Genomic DNA, 24,950 nt, shown 5'->3' on the forward strand with positions numbered 1-24,950 from the left:
ACTTCCTTGTACACCAAGAAATAGAGGCTTGGGTGGGTGGAGACAGTTTCCAGCCTGGACAAAGCTGGCTCCAAACGTCAGGTGATTTCAGGATCAGGCAGACAGAGTGGGGTGGTTGTGTGTGGGTTTTTGGATCTGCTTCTAAGTGCTGAACTGCTGTTTCTTAGTTGGTGTGGGCAGAAAGTTGCCATTGGACTCTCTCGGTGGCTTTTGCATACACTTCCAGTAACAGAGGAGGAAACCCAAGGGACGATGTTGGAGAAGAGTTTACCTTTTGCAGCTACCTATGCAAGTCACTGATTTATAATAAACCAAGAGGTAGAAGTGTTTGCATAAATGCTTCTGAAAGCTATCACTAAAACTTTCCCTGATTTCAATGCTTGCTGCTTTGGAAGAAAAGGTGCAGTACTTTTTGTCCAGGATAACCAAACTGCTAGTGGAGTATCTTGTAATGTAATTTGTGATTTGGGAGGTATAATCTAATGCCATTTCATGATCAGTAATGCAGCTCTAAAGAAGGGAGATAATGACTTCACCTCAGCAAGTCACTGTGTCTGTCTTAAGCAAGATGACCGTGTTAAATTACAGTGAAAATTTTGAGGATGGACCCTATAACCAGCGGGGGAAAAATGGAACATTTAACTTCTGGGGTGGACAATAGAAAGCCTCCAAATGTTCTGATCCAATATGGTAGCAACCATAAATAGAATTAAGTGGAGTTGGGCAACTGTTTTTCCTTTGCACCACTCAGTGCATCTGGCCCAGAACTGGGGTGTTGGCAGGGAGCATTGCTACGGCTGCACCAGAGCCAGGAGGTGGGAAGAGCCAGTGGTGGCTCAGTGGAGGGGTCCTAGTGCTGACCTGCCTTGGATGGGTCCTAGTGGACCCACAGTGGACAGGTCCTAGTGCTGGCCTGCCTTGGAGCTGAACTGGGGTCATTTTGGCCAGTTGCCAGAAAAAAAACAACATTGCCAACCACTGCCACTGGTGTGGTTTTTTTGTTAGGTAGTTCATGATCTGCAGACCATCCTATGAATTGGCCGCCTTCCATGAGAGGAACATGAAACTTTGCCTTACAGATAGTGAAATGGAAAAAAAATGGAGATAATGCCCTCTTCCATCCACCACCTCCTCTGACTTTTTTTTCCATCCCTACCCTCAGCCTTTTGAGAACTGTTATCTTTCAAGAGGCCCTTCCATATAGCATTCTCAGGAGGGGCTAGTTATCTTTTGCTTGGCGATTTAAAGGGGTTGGTTGAAGGGAACAAAATATGCATTAATACTTTAATTCAATTCACCCTCCTACTTGCTATTATTTATAGCATCCACAAAATTTTATAGCATTTGTTTTTTTTGTTTTAAAAAAAAATCTTCAGAGACTTTACCTCCATCTGTTCCCCCTACCTCTTTTCCTGAAAGAGGGATTGGAGGGAGAGGGGGAACCCTTTCCCTCTAAGGGACATGCAACACTAGAGACTGTGTGCTGGCTGGGCTGGGGCCCTCCTGTGCACAAGGGTGGGAGCAAGATGTGCAGGCTGGGCAGGGTACAGTTAATTGGTGGGTGCCTGCAGGTCAAATGAAATTGCCTGGCAGGCCAGATTTGGCTCACAGGCTGTATTTTGTCCACCCTGTACTATAAGCTCTGGTGCTTGTGAGGGCTTGTTGCTTGGTGGGGAGTACTTTTGAGGAAGCTTGCACAGACCTGGTCTCCTTGTTTGGGTTTTAGAAGAACTTGCTGCCAAATTCACTTAAACTTGAAACCAAAATAAAATCTGAGACTTGGCTATTTCCTGAGAGGAGAGCTTGTCTTTAGTGGATGCAAGATGCTGGATATAGCACGCTGTTTCCAGGTCAGTAGTGCATACTTTCCCTTCAAGACTGCAATTGGAAGAGAAAGGACAGTACTGTAAATTCAACCCCATCTCTGCATTTAATGAAATTGAATTGTATCAGCTCAAATTGCCCATCTCAGGAGGTGGAAACTTCCCTAGTGCAGATGGTTTGCTTAGGTTGATAAAGGAGCCCTTTCATTAGATACTTTATAAAGGGGAGAAGGCTAGAATAATCACAACTGCTAATGGGGAAAATCTGTAAAAAGGTTATCTGATTCAGCTTGGCTAGGATGCTGATCTAGCTTGGAAATCATGTGTTGCAGTAAACCAGTTTTCCCAGAAAGGTAATAATAATCAGCTGTAATATAGTTAGCCTTTACAGAAGGAAAGGGCTTGTATGAGCATAAAAACATACAAATCTGTATAACTTGACCCTCTGTTCTATAAGCCTACTTCTGAGAGGATAATTGAGGTAAGAAGTAAAAGTTACTAGCCATGGTCATCTGGCAAGTCCTTTTTGAAGGCTAGTATTAGATTTCAGGAAGTCCTAGGTTCCTGGTGGTTTAATGTGGGGGCATAGTGTGCACTTAAATGGGACAGTACTTGGTGAAATAGAGTAAGCTCAGACAAGTCTGCCCTGACTTCCTCTAGATGCTCTATGGGTGACTTCTGGGTATTTCAGGGCATTATGTGCCATGTGGCCCAGTTCTTTTTAAATCTCCTTAGGAGTTGGCAACCACGCTGTGAGGGGGCTTGCTAGTTTATAGCATTCTAGCCTAATAGAGGTGGCCCTACCATTGGGATAAAGCAGAGGCAAGAGTGTGGAGTCGGTTCCAAGTAGGCCAGGAGCAAAGCAAAGCAGTCTTGCCCAGACCACTTGCTACTGTCTGCTCTAGGCTTTATAAAGGCCTAAGTGGGAAGAGTCCTCTTCCTGTTGCCCTCAGAGAAGATCCAGCCTAGCCCTGGATCTCTTTCAAATGGGGGCTGGGGGGAGATTCTGTGCAGCTGGGCTTAGGTTCATTCCCACCTGATCTCAAGAGACAGCTGAAATGTTTGGAAGGGAGGGCAAAAGGCTTGCTTATTTACTTTTTCCTCCTGCCAGTCCCTGTTTTAAAAATGCAAATTATTGTGGGTAGGAATTTGGCACATGCATTGCTAACATTGCAGGCTCTGTGCCACTGGAATAGAAGGAAGCGCTGGTAGTCCTCATTGCAGAGGAAGATATGGTAATAAAGGTTTCCTGCAAGTAACCCTAGATGCTGCCGACACTGCAGTATGATCCACGTAGTTGTAACCAGGAGAAACATCTTGTAAGAGTCAGATTTTCCTAAGGAGGTCTAAAAATCCATAAAGGTAGGCTTGTCAAGCATGTGGCGTACAAGGCAGATCCAGCCTATGGAGCTTTTCTGTCTGGCCTGCCAGGCTATTGCAGCCCAGCAATGGAGCTGTGGTGTGCCCTATGTCCCATGCTGGAGTTGAAGCTGCTGCTACAGCAAGGACACAGGCCACATGGGGATGGCAGCAGCTGCAGCTCTAGTTTGGGGCACGTGGCAGCAGTTTTATCTAGCTCCGGATGCATAGTAGTGACAGCAGCAGCAGCTCTGGCTCAGTAGTGACAGCAGTGCTGGCACAGGGCATGTGGCAGGGGCGGCAGCTCTGGCTCTGGGACAGGGCATGCAGCACGAGTCATGCTGAGAGTGCAAGATCAAAGATATGATTCTTCAGTCCCTCTGTGTAGCCAGGGGTTCTCTAAAAATAGACTACATCACATTGGATGTTAATGGCAAGTTTGCCAGTCCTTCTGATCCAGGAAGAGGCCTATGTCCAGGCTCGTTTCCTTATGCTGCCATGATCCTGTAGTTGGGAATTCTTCTCTTTGCCTTTTGGCCCATGTCTGGCATCCCACGGGTAAAATTCACGATCTGACTCAGTGTGGCAGTTTTAACATTTGCCTAGCCCAGGATCTTATCTCTGGCCGTGGCTAGTCATGGCTGCTGTAGAGGAAGAGCATAAGAAGAGGGGCATGTGGAGAATGATCCATCCCCTGCCACATCCTTCTAGTTACCAGCACTCGTAGGTTTAGGGATTCTTGAGTCTGAGGTCATATCTTGGACTGTGTCTTTTAATAACCTCTACCTAATTTATTTTCCATAAATTTGTTTAATCCCTTCTTGAGTCTGGGTATACTGTTGGCCTCAGCAACATCTTGTGGCCCATAATTCCTGTGTTATGAGATAATGATCATTTCCTTTTATCTTTGTCTACCTTCTCCCCCCCCGGACGCTTTTCAGTCTGTTCATATAGACGTATGATATGACTTCCGACCCCCTTTTTTTGTCCTCCTCTACCTTTTCTAGTTCTATTAGATCCTCCTTGAGATGGAATAATCAGAACTGCACACAGTACTTGAAGTGGGTGTACCATGGATCTATATAATGGCATAATCAAGTTTTCTTCAGTTTCTTTTCTAAAGAGTTCTCATGTTCTCTTTTTTGCCTTTTTAACTACTGCTCCACCTTTGTGCAGATGCTTTTAGAACACTAGGTATGACTACTCCAAGACTTCCTTTCTGAATAGCAGGCTCTGAATTAGCTGCTGTCCTTGTACATATATAATTAGGATGGTGTCTTCCTTGCATTATTTTGCATTTCTTGATTGTTGAAGTGTACTTGCCAGAACATGAGACAAGATGACCCTGTTAGACCCACATTGCTGGGACAGTTTTGGTACCAGGACCTTCTGAGGCACCCCACTGCTCTGTCCTTAGTCTTGAACCTCCTTAAAAAGACAGAAGGAGAATGCTTCATGCAGGTCTGCACTCCCTCTATTTCACAGCTTGGATGTTGTATGACTTTCAAAGGTTGAGCAGAACTGCTCTGCCCAAGCAAAGGACATTCCTTATTCACAGATTTTATCCATCAGACCTATTTACCTGGCTGAGTGGACCGTGTTTTCTCTTTGGTGTTTGGCAAGGTACCTTGACCATGACCAGTTTTCTGTTCCAGTTTTCTTTTTATTAATAGTATTTGCCGAAATTCAGGTATGCAGACCTCTTAATCAACTTAGCCAGCAGCTGCACTTTGGTCATCTCAACACACCATTCGCCAGTCCAGTTGCTGGATGGCAAGTATTTTCTAATCCAAGAGGCCAGTGAATTCTCAAGGGCTTGGTCAACATGTTTTGTTCCAGTGAGAGACCCTGTCTCACAATGGTATTGTTGCATCAGTTTTTCACCATCCCCAAGGGATGGCCCTGCTCAGTATGGTATGGAACGGCCAGGGTGAGGGAAAATTGTTACCCTTCATCAATGTTGACCATGTGAAGGAAACCTTGAAGGGCTGGACACCTTCAAGTTAGCTGGCCCAGACAGTTTACACCCCAGGGTACTTAAAGAGCTGGCAAGCATCATATCCATGCCAGTGGCTGAGCTCTTTGAGAACTCCTGGTGCTCAGGTGAAGTGCCCAAAGATTGGAGGAAGGCCAATGTGGTGCTTTATCTTCCAGAAAGGGAGGAAAGTAGATTTGGGGAACTACAGGCCTATCAGCCTGGCCTCTGTCCTGGTGAAGATCTTGGAAAAAATTACCAAAGAGACCATTCTTGACAAACTGGCTGATGGCAACATCCTGAGGGATAGCCAGCATGGGTTTGTTGCGGGTAGGTCTTGCCTGACCAATCTCATCTTCTATGACCAGGTGACATATCACCTGGACAAAGGAGAAGAGACTGACATCATATATCTTGATTTTGAAAAAAAGCCTTCGATCTGGTATCCCATGATCATCTTACAGAAAAACTGGCCAACCGCTTCGGCTACGTCACAGTCCAATGGCTGGGGAATTGGCTCTGAGGTTAGACCCAGAATGTGGTAGTTGACAGAAGTCTATCATCGTGGTGCGCTGTGACCAGTGGGGTCCCCCAAGGTTCCGTCCTTCAGCCTATACACTTTTTAACATCTTCATTAATGATGTGGACATTGGTATCAGAAGCAGACTGGCCAAGTTCACCAATGACACCAAACTTGGCGTAAAGTGTCCACACCTGAGGACAGGATGGTGATCCAGGCCAACCTTGACAGGCTCAGAAAATTGGCAGACAAAAACCTGATGGCTTTCAACACTGAAAAATGCAAGATACTCCACCTTGGGAAGAAAAACCCACAGCACGCTTATAGGCTTGGCAGTGCTACGCTTGCTAGCACCACGGCTGAAAGGGACTTGGGGGTCATGATTGACCACAAGATGAATATGAGCCACCAATGTGATTTGCTGCCTGCAAAGCGAGCAAAACTCTCTGGCTTGCATCCATAGATGCTTCTCAAGCAAATCCCAGGATGTCATCCTCCCACTGTACTTGGGCTTGGTGAGGCTGCAGCTGGAGTATTGCATCCAGTTCTGGGCTCCACAGTTTGGAAAGGATGTGGAGAAGCTTGAGAAAATCCAGAGGAGAGCCACACATGATCAGAGGACAGGAGAACAGGCCTTATGATGAGAGGCTAAGAGCTATGAGACGCTTCAGCCTGGAAGAGCGCATGCTCAGGGGGGACCTGGTAGTTGCTTATAAGTATATAAGGGGTGTACATGAGGATCTGGGGGAATCTGTTCACCAGAGCGCCCCAAGAGATGACAAGGTAAAACGGTCATAAACTCCTCCAACACCATTTCAGACTGGATGTAAGGAAGAACTTCTTTATTGTCCGAGCCCCCAAGGCCTGGAACAGACTGCCGCCAGAAGTGGTGCAAGCATCTACTCTGGACTCCTTCAAGAGACATTTGGACGTTTATCTTGCTGGGATCCTTTGACCCCAGCTGACTTCCTGCCCCTGGGCAGGGGGATGGGCTTGATGGTCTTCCGAGGTCCCTTCCAGCCCTAATGTCTATGAAATCTACATTTTGGTCCTTGTGTTCCTATGGGAACATGGTTTTGCTCCATTTTTCCATGAAAATGGCCTTCTTGGTGTCAGCCAAGAGAAGGATAGGCAAGATCTAAGCCTTTGTGGCAGATCCTCTCTACCCATGTGAAGTGTTATGAAGGACTAACTTTTTTTTGGATTCAAGATAGTTATTGAATTCCACTTCAACCAACAAATAAGCTTATTGGTTGATCTTCTTTCCCATACTTAATTCTTCCTGAGTTGAGAGATCCCTATATTTACTCAGTATGAAAAGGACTCTTTTACATATACAGGACCAAACCATTTTTTTGTGAAGTACCTATTGTGCACATTGCTGCTTAGCAGGAAATTTAAAGGTGTGCTAGTGACAGTACAGAGGCTGTCCACCTGGATATTGAATGGTTTAAGCTGTATTTGCAGATCACCAAGGTGGAACCACTCTATTATGAGAGCACATTCCACTAGAGACCAGGCAGCTGCCACAAGATTCTAGCACAATGTTTCTATGATTATCTGCAGGGCGCCCACTACAAGCCTGATACATACTTTTATCAATCAGTCCACATTTTGCAGAAGCCTTTTAAGCAAATGTTGCATTTGGGAAGGTAATTCTTCCATAGTTGTTCATTAGTGGACTCCAGGACCCATCTCCAGATATGTTGGCATTACGTTTGCAGCTGCCCACAGTAAACATGTGCGTATATACAGTCACTCAAAGGAAAAGTAGTCTTGTACCGGTAGAGTTCTGTGAGATGTTGTCTACACATTCATTTGCACCCCATGCTGCTTTCTTGGGGTTGCATATGGTACATGAGTCTGCAGTTGAGAAGAAACTGAGGAACAGCAAATGGTCATTGCTCATCATCCCTGCAGTTGAAGGCATTGGGGGCATGGAAAGGGGTGCTGGGACTATGGTACACTGAACAGCTACTTCTTAGACAGAATTATCCAACCAAGAGCATAAGGCACATGGCTACCCATGGTGAGGACCTGCTTCTCTCTCTCAAACTCCGGCTACTGGTAGCTGCCCTTTTAGCAAGGTTTGTGTTGGGCACAAATGAATGATGCTTCCCAGTACTGCACAAATAGCTTCCGGGATGTTGAACAGCAATAACAGTGCTTCCTTGTACAGTGGGATCTACTGGCACAAATTATGGTCATGGTGAGAAGACTTCATATAAAGGTGCTACTAGCTTCACTAGTAGATAATGAGATAATCTATCACTGAAGATTAATTGCATATAATTATATTACTAAAATGAATGGCTTCCAGTCTTCTTTGCACTCGTCTCTCCTAATTCTCTTGCATTCATTTCATGCCACCCTAGTTGCCTCGTTACTTGTCTCCTTTTAATGTCCTTAACCCTTCTTGCCTTTAGGCTTTTCCACTTCAACCCAAATTGCCACTCCTCCACCCTCTTCTCTGTCTTTCAGAAAGAATGAGGTGAGTGAAGGAAGAACTGTTACCATAGTCCTTCTCTGACTTCTTTATTCAAGTTAACAAATGATTGAAAATATAAAGATAAAACTGCAGTCAACTGATGCTCAACACTTATGGAGCTAACAACATGTGTACGATGTCACTGTCTGTACTTGTTTCATTTGTTTTATGTTGGTATACATGTTGCTGAAATTCTTCATCTTATATAGTCTGTTTAGTTTATAGGTAGGGGTCTACTGAATTCAAGGAGGCAACTGGCTGATTTTTGGGGGGGCAGATCCCAGGGCCAGCTGCCATTTTCACGGGCTGTGTGTGGTTGCCCCCCGAACTTTGGCTTAGGGGCCCTGGCAGTCCCGCCCCTCCCCTCAGATTGCCAGATGGCCCAGAACTGCATCTTAATTGCTTACCATTAGTGGTTTCTGTGGGTTTAATCAGGGGAAGCCTTAATTGATGTATTATTATGCAATCTAAGCATTTTAATTAAGCTCTAAACTGAAATGTCTTATAAAATTAAAGCTATGCTCAACCTGAATTGCTAATACCAACTACATACACTTTAGCTAATACTAACTATATATACTTTTATTAAAGGACACTGTAAAAAGTTTCCTGAATGCTAACCTTGAGACAGGAAATTCATGCTAGCTATTGAATGGTAGCATGCTGCATTCATCAGCAGTTGCTGCAGACATTCTCTGTCTCTGAGGTGAACACTTGTGCATACAGGGAGATGACATGCTCAGCGTCCACGGGGTTCATTGGAACAGTGAGGCAGCATTCTGCCAGGGCATAGAGATGTGGAAACTGGTCACAGACAAAGGTCCCAGAACATAGGCACAGGCATCTGGTACTCTTTGACAAAATTCACATAAACAGCACACTTGTTGTCATGCTCTTTCCACCATCCCGGGATTGATTTCAGTAGCTGAGGGTCACAACTCGGAACAGGCAGCTAGCTGGAGTCCAAAATGTGAACAGCACTAAGGAAGGAGGTAGTCGGTTTGTCTGAACTGGGGTGGCAGTGACAGCTATTGCCTGGAACACCTCCTTTCTCCATTGGTTTTCACAAGGTTCTTGTCAGGGCACTGTCTTCAACCCAGCTTATCAAATCTATTAGCTTGTTGTGTGCATGGTGGATCCCAGCCTCCCAGCCTTCAAAACGCATTAAACTCTATGAACCAGCCACAAATGTCACCTGATCTTGAACGTAACCCCACCTTAAGAGATCGCAAAGCTTAAGTACGCACTGTGTGGTGGATGTGATTTCCAGCTCCTTGCTCACAAACTGCTGGCAGTACTGCATATGCTTGGTGTGGTAACGGATCGTATTGAACTATGAATTCCACCTTGTGAGCCCAGGCTCTGGTGACAGTGGCATGCGAATCCCCACTTTTTTGACTGGTGAGGGACTCCCTGTACCAGACCTTAAGGCCTGGGCAATGCTTGAAGGCTTTCTTGAAGGAGGACACCAGGCTATCCACATTAGTAAGGGACATTTGGTGCACACAATTCCCCAAAGACAAAATGTACATATTACAGGTGACATGAACTGTGTTGGGCAGCATTCCTTGGAGCACAAATGAGAGAACCCTGCACATGTACATGGCATTGTTGGACAGGAATGCTGATCTTGTTAAGTTCTAGGCCATAGCTGACAATTACTTTCACTATGTCTTAAGACATGGTAGAAAAATAGGCAGAAGTGAAGTAGACCAGTTCTGTTTGAAACAAAGGCAGGTCCTGGGCTGTCCAGCTCCCTGGTAAAAATAAAATATTCAGCGCACACAGTTATCTTGAGGGTCAGTGGCTTCATCAGCCACAATAGAGAAGGATTCATACTCTGTCAGTGCAGACTTGGTGGACTGTGCATGCAAAGCAATCGCTGAGAAGCTTGTTGGAACGTGGAAAACTGCCAGTATTTGGCACACTTTGGTTCTAGTAGTCTCTAAACTTTGGGTGATTACGTTTCTCCAGTCGGATGTTCACTGCCACAAAAGCCTCCATGAGGGAAAATGCCACCTCTTGCCTTACCAAACTGCTTTCCTTGATCCTTTTTTAAAGAGTGAGGACACAGTCGTTTGTTTCTTGCTTTGACCTTCAGCCTCTGCAACAGCCTTTTGCTTCATGTGTGCTGTGGTTCTAAGTGTCAATTTATATTGGTTTTACCTTGACACATCCAGAGACATGCTGTAGGTGTACAGAACAGTCTGCCTTTATCTGCATGCAAGGTCTCTGCAGGATACTGCCTTACATGGTCCAGCACTGAAACATATTTGGCTATCTTGGAGGATTTCTTTTCAGTGGTCATGCTGAAGAATCCTTAAACTGCAGCATGCCCGTGGCCACTTTTTAAAAAGCTGATGGCAAAACCCTCTCGCTTCCCTGACTGGCCCCAGACTGGCTTCTGTACTGAGTCCATGTCACAGACTCAGCCTCTGGTTTGCTCCCTCTGCTTCAGGACTGCAGGGCTTCCCATCCTTGTCTCTGCCTGACGGTGAGGTGGTTTTAGCAGCAAGCTCACCGTTTTTCACAGACCCAGCGCCATTTTTGCGTTTTCTGTGAAAATCGCACAGTTGTGAATTCTGTAGGTCCTAAGTTTTATAGGCTCCTTTATGAAAAGGGGTCTTGCTTTTATATGTCTATAAATTGTCTGGTGCAGGGGTGGGCAAAATCTGGCCCACCAATTGACTTGTATCTGGCCCACAGCTGCCCCTGTGGTGCTCCAGCTGGGACAGAGCCCCAGCTGGAGCAGCTCATGCTGTGTTCCTGCCCACACCTACCCCATGCCCGATGGCATCACTCTAGCCAGCCAGTACGCACAGCTTCCTAGTAGGGCTGCCTTACCTGCAGGCGACTGAGTAGGTGTGGCTGCTCATTGTATCAGGCAGCCAAGTGGATGGAAGGTGGCTGGGAGGTGGAGACCTGCACGCTGGGGCAAGAGCTACCCAGCTGCAGCTTTCCTCCCCAGCTTGGCTGGGCATGGAGTGCCCTGTGCTACCTGCTTCTCAGAGCAGCAGCAGCAGAGGAGGAGGAGGCGCCGCTGCCACTGCCACCGTTATTGGAAGCGGGGGGAGACAGGCAGATCCCAGGTGGCGGCGGCGGCAGCAGCAGCAGCTACACCTGGAAGCTGCGTGCACTGTCTGGGGCAGTATGGTTGGCAGGAGCAGGTGGGCTCTGCCTCATGTTGAGTGCTGTGGGGGCAGCCACAGGCCGGATGGGGGAGAGCAAACTGCACCTGCACCATATGTCACTGCATTGCCCAAGCAAGCTCTGCTGCATGCACCGCCTCTCTCCCTTCCTTCTTCCCTCTCCCACCCCTGGCTATCTCCCAGGACCCAGCACACGGGCAGCACCCCCCCCACACACACAAATGTGCATGCATACCCCATAGCCCCCACACACCCACCTTCCCATGCACACAGTATATAAGAGTAGAACCTTATTTTGAGCTGTTATGCAATTGCCTCTATAAACAAACATAAATCAAGACAAAAATAATTTTTTGGACAAAAATTTAAAATATGTTAAAGTAGATGTTTGATTTCTTTAGTATATGATTTGTTTTTATTTATAACTTAAATTATATCTTCTGAAAGATTGTGTATAGCCCTCAATAGCTCACCAAAACTTGTTCAGGGGCCCACCAGCTGAAATCATTGCCCACCCCGGTCTAGTGCATAGACATACACTATAATTATTTTAAAGGTTATTATTTGCTTAACTGAGACAAAATGCAGTATGTAAATCTGTGGTACTATATGATTAATTACTGTTCACCTGGTACTAAATCCCATAATAAAGGATGGATGGTCTGTATGAAATTTAAAAATGGCAACTAATTTGGTTTTCATCTGATAACTGTCACAACCCAAGGGTGTGATTTTGTTTGTGTGCGCTTCGGCACTGCTAAATTATTTCCCGCCACCAGGAGCTTTCTTTGCAGGGTGCATTTCTTAGTTGCAAAGAGAAATGCACGGTGCAAAGGAGTTCCCGCCATTCACATGCAAATTTGTGTCCCACTATTGGCCAGTTCTAAATTATTCCCACGTGGCGGCTAGTGATTGGCTTGTTAGCCGTATAAGAGGCTTGAGCAGTTTCCGACCAAGTTGGAGAACTCCGAGGAGAACCCCGCAAGGCAGGACTCCACAACCATCTGGAGGAGGAGAACTTCACGTCTTGTGAAGATCTCTAAGCGCTGCGGGGCCTATTGAACCCAGTGCAGGCGATAGGGGTCTGATCAACCTCTGGCCTCTCCCCGTCGCCGAACAATCCCTCGACGAACCCCTTCCCTGCGCGCAAGTTCCACGGAGCCTAGCAAACTTCGTGTGAGTGTATCCAGAGCTCTCTGCTTCGAGTTGTTTTCTTCGGTTGACGCGACAGTCTCGCGTGTTTAGAGCCTTCAACCGGATTGGGCTAGAGGTTCGCGTGGAAGGAACTCTTGTCCGCCTCCCTTCTTTTCTGTCTGTAACTGCAACTCAAGCAAGTTTTCCTGCCTGCACCGCGACCATCTTCGGTGTAAGTAAAATAATCTTTAATCAACCGCTAAGCGTCCGTGCCTAATTCTAGCCCGCCGGCCTGCATTCCCCGACCCGGCGTGTCCGGGCTGCTGGCCACAGCCCGCCGCGCACAGGCCCCCGAGGGCCTCGGACCGCTCCCGGCCCGCACAATAACAAGAAATAAGTATTCACCTGAGCCAGCCTGTAAGCTGCTGAGAAGCTAGAACAGTGGATGATACAGTCCCATGGTTTAGAGTTGATTGTTTTATTGCAGCAGAATATTGATAAAGGAAACCAATCCTCAAAACTACTCATCCTAAGAAAAAAGCATGTCTGATTATTTTCCTATTCTACACTGCTAATAACATGGTTGGAATTGTCTAGTACATTATACAAAATTACTATAGTTAGAATACCTGCTTCTGATTAAAGAGGTGGACAGAAACTTCCATTTTCCTCAGCCTAACTGAAGATGGTTGTTCCTGTATTTGTAAAGACAATATGGCAATTCATCTAATCAGGAAAAATTACTTTCTTAAAATGACTTTTATTGTCTCTCTAGCACTTCCTCAATGCACTAGTTTTTAATGTTTGCTGAACTTAAAAATCACTGGCAAACCTTTATTTTTTTTTAAATTTAAAAGGATGATATGACAAGGATTTGTATGGCTGGATGTTTCCAATGTAGTTGACATTGGTGATGACACTTTTATGTATCCAGCTACCTTTGAAAGATTTGGGTAAATATCTCCTCATGGAAGAGCTGTTTTCTCTTCTGTTTATAAAATATGTCACTGTGGAATTGGCCAGCAGAAGGGTTGCCACAGAACTTGGGTGACCAGCTACACAACCAGAATGGAAAATTTGAAAAACAAATAATTTATAAGCAACATGGAAAAAAACTCATCAGACATTTTGGCAAATAATTGAGAACAAAGATTTCTATCCAAGAAGATGAGTACTAATTTATGAATGGCTTTCTTCCCAAGTAAAGGGGAAGGCTAGCATTTTCAGATGTAATGTTTACAGACATGTAAACAGTTCCCTGTGGGATGAACAGAGAAGGTTTTGCCATGCATCAGCTGCTCCATGGTAAGTTCCTGTACGCAGGTTGCCTAGCCTGGCAGCTTCTGCAGGCTGGTTTTGCTCCTTGAAGAGCTCCTCAGTCAGTCATCCCAAATAAAGAAGTCTCCTAAGCAGGCAAAACAAAATCCTATTGCCCTGTCCTGGAAACTGGGAGGGGAACCCCTTTGGCTCTGTCCCCAGCTTGGCAGCTTGGACCCCCTGTTCAGCAAGTAGTTCAGCTCACAGCTTGCTTCCTTTTCTGCTTTCCTCTCTGGGGTTTTAAGTTCCCAGTGCAACATGCCCTCATTATCCAAATGCCCTACAACTGGGCTTTCTCAACAGGATTGACTGTTCCCTTTTCAAGGGCACACCACCCTGCTACAATGTCCATGTCCCTGTATGTGCCTTGGAGTACATAGAAGCTAATTTGTGGTAACTCAATTTATCCCTCCTTCAGTAAGGGTTGAGCTACTATGGTTTAGCTTCTACTTGTTGCTGGGTACAAACAAGCACATGGCCACAAGTTACCATGCATCAGCTGCTTCATGGTAAAGCCCCCCTGGTCCCTCTTTTTACACTGTTCATACATCCACCCCTTACTTAGCTTTAGGTGACCTTTCTAGATGTGCTGAGCATGCCTGGATCCTTTAGAAATGTATCTGTAAAGCCCCAGTCAACTGAATTTTAGTCCCTGAAATATGATTGTATCTTGTCTTTGCCCATGAGGACTGGGCTGCTAAGCCAGAGAGCTCTGCATCCGTGGGGTACAGGGGCACGCTTAAAAAGACTTGGACTTTGTTCCCAGTGACTTCAGTGGGAGTTTGGGACTAAAATTACTTAAACCTCTGGGTTAAGGACTATAACAACTGTGAAACTGCATTTGATTTACACTTACTACACATGCATGTTGTGCTCAAGCAGCTTTCTCAGTCCTCCCTATTGTGCCTTGCTGAGAGCATCTTTGTGTATCAACATAATGGCCATGTACTACATGAGACCAGTTTGTGTGTTTTTCTCAGTCATAAGCACAGTCAGAGTTCTGCTGGCTTTTCCATGAGCTCTGGTCTGCATTAACATTATTAATGTGTTAACACAAGAGTGAAGGGGCACCTAAAAGCATGCGTTAGCTATAGCGCACATCTTTGCAAGTGCAATATTGCTGTGACACAGCCTGTCAGTAACGTGCTCCCGTTAGTGACCCCATTTTCAGGAGGTGAATTGCTGCAGGAAGAAGCTTGCTCTTTTTTTTAATACATTTTTCTTTACAAACATTTCAAATGCTTTTTCAGATTATAGAAGTACAAGGGTTGAGGGGGGACGTGCTAAAGTTCCATGTTAGAAATTCTGGACATAATTCTGTTTTTATATGATCATAATATCCACTACCCGATTGGTTTTGGTGGAGCCTTATTGTTGTACCAGAGAGAATTCAGCTTGATCGCCCTAAAATACTTGTCATTTCCTGGGATCCTGGTTTTTTCTATCTAAAAATAACAAATTCCGTGATTTAAAAATTCCCCTAAATTCCATGTTTCATTTCTATGATTAAAATGAAACTCCACTATAATGTATATATAAAAGAAAGTAGTGGAGTTTCATTTTCAGTTTCATATATGTAATATGTATGTATGGGCATCTATAGGTATCAGTTGAACACAATGGTTTATTGAAATATTTAGAATTTTAAAGCAATTTGGAAGCCTACCAGTGCCTCAATCACTAGAATAAAATTAATTCTAAATACCTATATATTTCGGTGTTTGATTTTGGGTTTTTTATCATGGAAAAATCAGAGCTCCACCTGCCCCTTTTGCTCACTCGGATGTGGGTCCAGCTGTGGCTATCCGCCCCCCTCCCCCCACTGCTTTGTGGTACTGAACAGCCCTGATATGCCAGTGCCCTGCCCATACCAATGCCCCTCACTTAAAAGCCCAACCCTAAGCTGCTACCCCTGCTGCTTCTGGGTGGGAAGGGGGTGCCTTGCCATGGTGGTAAAGGGCTCGCAGTGCTGGCACCAAGCTTCCCCGCTCCACTCTGTCCTGCCATGCCGGGTCCCAACTGCTGGGCTGCCAAGGTCCCGAGGGGAGGGCAGCAGGGTGGGGATCCCCAAGCCCACGGCAGGCAGCCCAGCCTGCCCCTCCTGTGCACAAATCTGGGGGGCATGTGCTTCCCCATACTGTCCCAGGAGTGTGCACAGTGGTGGGGACCCAGCCCCCCCCCCGACAAACTGCCTGTGGCTCCATCCTACTCCCTTCCAGGTCCTGTGGCTATACATTCTGGCCTCAGGTCCCAAGCCCCACACACTATCCCAGCTGAGCAGCAGCCCTAGTCCCAGCCCTGCCTAACTCCCTCACTATGAGGGCCCCAATTACCTGCCCCCCCCACAAACTTGCTTGTGGGAGCTGCTCTCCAGGCTGCCTGGCTGCCATGTGCATGTGTATGCACACACATGCACATGGCACCCCCTGCCTAATGGCCCTCCTCCTGCTCCCCCCAGCCCCTTGTAGGCTGGAACTGTTAGCCTGCAAGGGGAAACCCACTGTTTCCTGTGTTTTTCTCCTTTTAAAGGAGGAAATCTGGGTTTTTCTCTTTAAAATGCGAAAACCCAGGCTTTACTGTGGTTTTTTTTGTTTTTTTTCCATGGTGAATGGAAAACCTGAATCCCTGGTCATTTCTAAAAGTGACTTTATTCTTGTTTTGAAAAAGAATTAATTCTTTTCAGGCTCTTGGTTTTTCCCTTCCTCCACCAAAAAGACTTGGAGGTGCAAAGGAATAAAAATAAAAAATGGCAGTTAAAGCAGCAAGGATAAAATTACAAGGATTATTAATTTTCATGCTTCAGTTCATAAACTGATCAGCAGCTGGGGTTAGATGACATTTCAACTGCTCAGTATTCAAGTATTGCGTAATTAGGTTCATACGGGTGATTTTTATGTTTCCTTCTGAATCATCTGTGCCCAGCCATTCTTTGAGATAGGATGCTGGGCTAGATGGACCATTGGTCATTTACAGGTTGGTAATTCTTATGTTTGTAATTTCAGTTTGCTAATTTGATTGTATTTAAAAGAGCCACCCCACCCACAGGCATAGGAGGAGAAACATGGGCAGAAAAGTGGCCACTGGAACATCTGGGGCACCTATCAGAATTAACAGGAGTGCTGAGCGAGTAGTCACCACTCATTCATTTGGCTTAACAGTGGCTAGATAGATTACTAGTGACCAATCATGGAGGTCACACCTATCTTTTTCCTGGGACTTGACAATTGCCAGTGGTATCTATGCAGTCTGTTAAGAAGTACAACAGGGAGACCCCTGACCTCTTCTTCAGTTTCAAAATAAGAATATTTGACCCTGGGGAAGCTGCTGCCAGCTGAAGGAAAAGTTCAATCCCTTTTCTGGGAGGAGCATTTGGACAATGTCAGCTGACTGCATTGCAGCAGCAACACTGTGTGGCACAACCCCACTCAGTCTTATCTCGGAGTGGGGCTAGTCCTTATGTTAACCTTCCATAACCACCTGAAGAAGGTAGCTGCCAAGATGAAGATAAAAGTCAGTTTCTTGACCAGTGTGCAACTGTGGTCACCTAGAACAGACCATGAAACATATAACAATTTATAGCATGGGATGGATCCAGGGGTAGCCATGACACCCCCTGGTGGCTCTGGGACAGTGCCCTGCTCTGCCCCTAGAGTGCCTTCCCTTCTTTCCTGCCACACCCTTGATGGAATAATAAGCTTAAAAGGGAGGCTGCCCATAGGCCTTCATGTGCCCCCAGTCCAATGGGACCCTCACTGGGGTTCCTCAGCATCCTACTGGTCCATGCTCTGTTATTCCCAGGCCCTTCACTGGGCCTCTACAACTGTGCCACTGCAGGGCACCTACAACCTTAAGGGCTAATTGGATGGTTCCAATCCTCCCCTATAGAATACCCCAAGCCTTGTGGGTGTTACATTGTTCACCTCCTCGGCAGCCACTCTCTTCCTCTCAGCTAGACCTTCTAGTCCAGGCCCACTATATTGGACCTGGGTTTGAGGCACCAGCTCTGGTGTAGTCCTTTTGGGCACCAGGCTCCTGGCCCATCTGGTCACACCCCTGTCCCCTGTCTGGCTCTGTGGCCTCACTCTCTGCCATTGGTGATGCATAGGGGCCCTGAGTGCACCCCCTGAGATCAGCCAGGCACCCCCTGGAAGCACCAGCCACGAATTCTGAGTACCACAACAGTGGAAAGAGATCTTGGAGTCCTGGTTGATGCAAAAATGAACTTAAGTCACCAGTGTGACAAGGTAATAAGCAAGGCTAACTGCACTCTTTCTTGCATCAGCAGGAGCATCATGAGCAAGTCTAGGGAAGTGATAATTCCCCTCTGTGTGGCATTGGTGAGGCTGCAGATGGAGTACTGCGTCCAGTTTTGGGCACCGTACTTTGAGAGGGATGTGGATAACCTTGAGAGGGTTCGGAGAAGGGCTACTCATGGTTGAGGGCCTGCAGGTAAGACCCTATGAAGACAGATGGAGGGATCTGAATCTCTTCAGCCTCTGCAAGAGAAGGCTGGGAGGCGATCTTGTGGCTGGCTACAAACTCATCGGGGGGGGGCAGCAGGGGATAGGGGGCACTGTTTGCCAAGGCACCCCTTGGGGTTACCAGAAATAATGGCCACAAATTGAAGGAGAACAGATTTAGATTGGACATAAGGAAGAAATTCTTTATGGGAAGGGTCACCAAAATATGGAATGGGCTCCCAAGGGAGGTGGTGCTTTCCCCTACCCTGGAGATGTTCAAGAGGAGATTGGACAAGCATCTGGCTGTGGTTACCTAACCCCAGTGCTCTTTCCTGCCTGGAGCAGGGGGTCAGACCCGATTATCTACCAGGTCCCTTCCGACTCTAGAAATCTACGTATCTATGAAACTAGAAGTGCTGGCAGAAGTGTATTTCTGGTTTCACTGCTGGCTCGGCAATTGGCTGCTGGGGGATCCCCCTCCTGGTCAGTGATTGGCTGCTGGGGGATGCCCACTGCCCTCAGTGATCTGGTGCCCCCCCTGACTTGGGCAGCACCAGTCTCCCATGTACTCTGCCCATTCTGGGCTCAACAGTTGCTCAGCCCCTTGAACCTGACCCTGGCAAGGCTCAAGGTGACTGCATGCCCCATGAGCATCAATGGGACCTCTGTATACTGCCCCTACAGTCCCAACCCAAACCGCCAGTATACCTACAACATAAACATAAGCCCCCAGACTGCTACATAAATACCAAAAGGGGAAACAGCCCTCTGCCCCTTTAAGAGGGAACACTCCCTCACCTCTCAGCTATGTTAGCCTCCCAGTCCTAGACTATATCCTAGTGAGCTCCCCCAGCCTAACCAGGGATCCATATACAGCACCGCAGCCCCTCCAGGAGGAGGTCTTTCCCTGCAGCTGGGAGCTCTTCACTCTGTGGCTGCCAAGGAGAGACTAGCTCACTAGCCTGAGCCTCAGGCTTATATCTTCCCTGGGCTCTGCCCACTTCCGCTCAGTGGACTGCCTGGGCTTTCTGCAGGTGCCTGCTAGTTGGCCCAAATGCCCCATTGCCACAGTGGCCTGCAGCTGCTGCACCCTGCCTGGCCTGCAGTGCCCCTCCTCCCCCACCCCCCCGGCTGGGCAGTTTCTGCCTTAAAGGAACGGAGAGCCCCAGGCTTTGTGTTACATGACTCAATGCCTGATTCACAAATATGAAGGAGGTATTCACAGCAATATGCTCTGCTGCTCCTGATGCAATTGTCTGGCTCAACCACCTAAATGTAAAATTATAGTTGTTGTTCTGTATCTACATCAGCCATACGAAAGAATAGGAAGATTGGGTTACTCTGGCATATCCCACCCCTGAGCAGAAACGTGGTTGCCTGCTAGAAGTCTTTCTGAGGAGGCTTGTTGAAAGTGCTTGTTTTTGAGAGAGTAAGCTGGGTGGTTGACTTGCCTCTTGACCATTGCCTTTCAATGGGAAGTCGCTATCTTTATGCCAGATGAAGTAAAAAAAAAAAAAGAAAAAAGAAAAGAAAAAGAAAAACAGTTTTTAGTGGTATGTGAGAGATGCAGTGACCACAAACCTGTTGTTTCTGCTCCCTGTTTATGAAACTGTTGGGGGGGGCTGCTGTATTGCTCCTAGCTGCTGTTCTGTTACGTGAGCTACATTGTTATCTATCCTATGCTGCCTGGGACAGAGCCAACCTGAGTCTTAACATCCCTGAGATGCACTCTGATTTTCTTCCAGAATTCAGATGGATCCCTCTCGAAGATGATGCAGAGATGGAAAGAGTACCAGCTTCAGTGCCTGAAGTATTTCTATGAGGCTCCCCCTGTTGTGGCAGGTAAGTTCAATTTTAAGCAAGTGGGATGACTGATGTTATTATGTCTGCTAACAGCAGCAGGGAAGCACCTTAGGGATTCGAAAGCCCCTCTGCCCCCATTCCTATTCCCCCGCTCCCTCCAGCCCACTGTCTGCATTAGATTGCTTCCTGGGATAACAGGATCCCACCCAGGCAGTAGGAGAACAGATTGGCTTTATAGCTGATGCCTTGCTGGCATTCATCTGTCTGGCCTACAGCATCCTGGGGGTGCCAGACCTCACAGGTGGTAGCTGCAGTGCAACTTGCAGGATAAATACAGTTCATGCTGATTTTCAGTATGGTCTGCAGCCCTGAGTACAAAAGGGGAGCCAGTGCAGACATAGCTGTAGTCTTTTACAGTAACTTTACTGTGTGGTAGGTAGCAGCACCCCCCTCAATAGGTAGTGCTATGCTGCTCTGGGCAGGCTGTTTCCTGAACAGGAAGCAGTGTCGTCACTTTTGTGTTATGTTGAAGATGGGTTAATGAGCATGGAAGTGGGTTGTTGGGCATAGTTTCTCAGCTGTGCCAGTTAACTCACCCATAAAAACATAGCTGTGCTGCTCCTGGTTTAGAAGACCTGCATGGAACGGCAGAGTGTGCTTCAGGGAGCTGGCCAGCATGGTAAGCTTACTAAGCAGTCAGGCTCTACAGTCCTAGCAAGGAGTTTCATAGGAAGCTCCGAGGGGAAGAATCCTATACTGGGACATGTAAACAGAACACAGCATTACACCAGGGCACCTGCACATGTCTCTGATAGACTTGCAGGGGCCTTAAAGCAACTTAATACCTGTAAAGTAGGGTTTGGCAGTGTCGGAGCACTACAAGTGTCTCTAGTATAAATGAGAACGTAGCTCATTTTCAGACAATGAATGTTCTTATTAGAGACAAGGGCAGCTGCAATTTGCTCCTCATGATGCCTTTCAGTGGATCCCAGGAATTTGTCCATGCGACCTCACGTTGAGATCGCTCACACTGCGCTCATTTGTCAGGGCTACAGTGAAGCCCTGAAAAAGGCCAGACAGGTCTTAAGTTATGTTTCTAAAACATTATTTTGAAAAGTGTTATCCATTTTCCTCATGTCAGCCTCTGTTAGTTGTATTGCTACAATTCATCTTCCTTTGCTATGCTGCGCTGCTAAGTGCTGCCCTCCGAGACAGGTGGTTTAATAAATCTGAAGCTGAAGTATTAGCCTGTTGACTAAACAGTTATGCAGAGCAGTGGCCGTACATGCGGGCCTTTCAGCAGTGTGTTGGTTGAGAATGTGCAATGGCATGACAGCAAACTGATTCTCAGGGAAGGATTACATGCAGTATTCATAACAAGGATGAGTTGCTGAGAGAGCCAAAATGAGAGATGGGAGATGCACAAAAGAAAAACATTGAGAAAGGGCAGAATGGAAGCTGCTGGCTACAGGCACTGTGCAGCATTATGTCGGAACAGTGGCATGTCACCTCTGTGACTGACCCCTCAGCTAATTAGGGAACAGCATTCCAAAATCAGTCCTTTCTTGCTTCTTTGTGTTCTGGAAGCATGTCCAGGAATTTTTTTCTCCCCCCTAAAATACAACAAAAACTATTTTTAAGGTCATACAGTGTAGCTCCTTCTGCATCTTTCTGTTTTTCAATGTTTGCTCCTCATGCTAATAGCAATTCAAGGACAGTGCCTGACCCTATTGTATGTCTCTCTGCAGAAGGCAAGTTTTGCAACAGGACCTTTGACAACTATGCCTGCTGGCCTGATGGGCTGCCTGGGACCTTTGTGAATGTGAGCTGTCCTTGGTATCTCCCTTGGGCCAGCACAGGTAAGGGGCCCTTCCTTTCTGGGCAAACCAAAGCCAAGTATAAGATGCTTTTCTCCCAGCAGCCTCTTGAATTTACACAAACCACTACATGATTGAGGTTTGGTTCAGATCACTGTGAATGCAGCTAGGACGCTTTAAAGCTTCTAGTTCAGTGATGCCGATCAATCCTCTTTACGGTCTGCCATACTGTAAGCAGAAATAAAGGAAGGGAGAAGAAAAACATTTATACTCGATTGGTGTGTGTGATCCGATCCTATGTTTGGATGCTCAAGTAATAGAGTCCAGGGAGCTTATAATCACGTAATGCTTGTTCTAACTGTAATTTGAACTAAATATGTATGTGTGTAGTAGCAAAGTGGGGCTCCTCTACTAGCCACTGTGCTAGTTTCCCCACTTGCCTTTGGGCACATCACCCACCTGTCTCGCCTGCCATGCCTTGTTGTTAGTTAATTAATTAGGATATTAATTAAGGCAGGAGGCTGTCCATTCTTGCCCTAATGCCAGGGGGCGCTATCTGAGGCTCCGTTCCTGCCCTACACAACAGCCCAAGCCTCGCAGATGTCATCCCGATGACAGTGTTCCCGGCCTACAGCTGGACTAAGCTTAGTCACAGACACACGCACATTCATACCGTCCTCCTCTCACTAGGGCCTCTCACACTCCACCCTCTCTCACAGGGTCTCTTTCATGCATTGACAACTTATACTGCCTTACTTCCTCTTGGAGTGGGCCCCTTAGGCCATAGACTTTAGCTAGCTCATACCTACGTGGCAGATGTACTGTCTTTTGGGCCTCTCCCGTGACCCAGCGGGGTGATGGCCAGCCAATTACCCAACTGGGTCTAAGCTTGCTCTGGCCCCTTCCGGGGCAACTCTGTTGACTCGCACATACTTGGGCTCTACACACCGCCCCCTCACTGGGGCCACGGGGCTTCTCTCCCCGGTGGGCTCAGGTGGCCGTAACCATGCCTGGCCCCAACTACTTTTCCTCACGGTCCTACACCCCCAGGGTCTTGCACCCCACATGGTTCAGGTGGCCACAGCCGTGCCTGGTCCCAACTCTCACTCTTCGGGGTCTTCCGCCCCACAAGGCTCAGGTGGCCACAGCCATACCTGGCCCCACTACCTCTGATGTTACATAACCCACCCGAAGGTGAGGGCTAGGGTTAAGGTGCCCTGACCCACCTTTCACCAGGGTGGTAACTGGCCTGGCATTTCCTGGGGGCTCCCATGCCACTGAGAGCCCCACCAGGCCACCCACTCCTGGCAGGGTGCAGTTCTAGGTTATACCCAGGACCAGGAGCCTCCTGACCATCCCCTACAGCTCCTGCCCTTACTTCCAGTATGTTGCATGGAGCCTTGCAGCCAGGCAATGTTACTGCTTGCCCTGTTTATATAGGCATCCAGGGATCTAAAATGGCTGCCGCAATCAACCACCTGCTGCCTGCTTGGCTCGGCTCTTCAAGTGGCAGGCACCAACAGTGCCCTGCCACAGGGTGCAGTTGGAAAACCTAAATAAGAAGCTGCTAAACTGAAAGTTTCTTTGTACTTTTCTACTTTAAAAACTCTCCTCAAGTCAACCTAATGTTCCTCTTTCAATTTTGCATGACATTTTGACATGTACAATTTTGCCTGTGGTCAGGGAAGGTGTCTTGGGAGGCATTCTAACCTTCACCACTACAAATGGATCATTTTGATTGTGTTGTCACATCTCCTGTATGACACAGGTCATACGAGTTCATCCCCTGACACTTGTATTGAGACTAATTACTTGTGGAGCATGTTTTTCAGGAAGACCTTCCATTTTTACTTAAAGTTCAAGTGTTTGAGGATTTACCAGCTCCTTTAAATCTATTCCAGTAGCTTGCACTTGTGTCAATAGGAAAGACTCTAAAATAAAAAAAACTAGGTTTTGGGTCTAGTGGCTTGAGGGAAAGGTGTCAAGCAGATCGTTGTGGCTCACTGATCCTCTGGCTAGCTCCAAACCAAACCTAATGGAATTTATAGTAGCTTTAAACTTATTAGCCATTAAATTCCAGGAGAGCAATCTACCAATGGCAAGTTTTCTGGGTCACAGCCTGCATGTCTGTTCACCCCTGATATGGGTTAGAGTGGTTGCAAGGTGGGGATTTTGGAGGTTGTCTACACTGGATGCATAACAGTTAGGAACTTATTACACATAGGAGAGAATCTTAGCGGGGGAGTCATAATTACATCCCTATTTGCCTGAATAGCCCAGTCACGGATCCTTTTTGGTAGGAATTAGCAGCCCATCTGACATCACACTCTTGTCTGCAATGACTTGTGTGTTTCTGGTGTTACTGTTACCGACTTGTGGTTTGTCTGTCTTGGGGATCGTTGATTCTTAGAGATATTACTTTTTCATTTGCCCAAAGTGAATATAATTTTGATCCTTGATTCATATTTTTGACTTCCCCAAATCCATTTTGTATGATTTCTTGTTTGGTGTTGGTTGCAACTACCAACTTGGTATCCTCTGTGAATTGAATTAATACGCTGCTTGTTTACCCTCTCCAGCTCATTAATAAAGATATTAAATCTTTAAAGCTATTTAAAATTTCCTTTACTAATGTACAGAATGAATATTTACCTCCCAATTACTTGACCTAAGAGCCCAGAACTCTTTCCAGTAACTCTAATCCTTCTGGATATCTAATAACCTTCTTACAGGATTAAACTTCTTCCCTCCAGCAAACCCATTTATTTCCAATCTTTAAGACTCTACGTGCAGTCATTTGACTTCCAACAGCACTTGAAACTATTGCTGCAGGAGAGGTGCCAGGGCTTAACACAATGCTGCAGGTTAATAAATTATCAGACTGTGTAGTATCTTTCATATAGTTTTGCAAATAAGCAAAAAATTAATTATCCTGAAAGCAGAATATTTGTCAGTAAGAATAACAGCAATGCTTTGTATTTCTAAGGGAGGATTGCAAAGGCACTTCACAAACACATTAAACCTCACAAGCTCACCCTCTTCATTGTTGTATATACCCCTTATTGTCCCCACCATCCCTGGCAGATGGGGGAAGGAAAGGGAACA

General features: G+C 46.5%; 1 protein-coding gene across 1 annotated transcript in view; it reads left to right on the forward strand.

Moving 5' to 3' along the window:
* Positions 1-24,950, forward strand: part of GLP1R (glucagon like peptide 1 receptor) — a 149,361-nt gene that overhangs the window by 49,736 nt on the left and 74,675 nt on the right. The window contains 2 exon segments of the mRNA XM_025197834.1: positions 19,971-20,067; positions 21,777-21,887. Coding sequence (XP_025053619.1) covers positions 19,971-20,067; positions 21,777-21,887 — 208 coding nt within the window.

This window comes from Alligator sinensis, unplaced genomic scaffold (assembly GCF_000455745.1).
Source record: "Alligator sinensis unplaced genomic scaffold, ASM45574v1 scaffold198_1, whole genome shotgun sequence".
Taxonomy (NCBI): domain Eukaryota; kingdom Metazoa; phylum Chordata; order Crocodylia; family Alligatoridae; genus Alligator; species Alligator sinensis.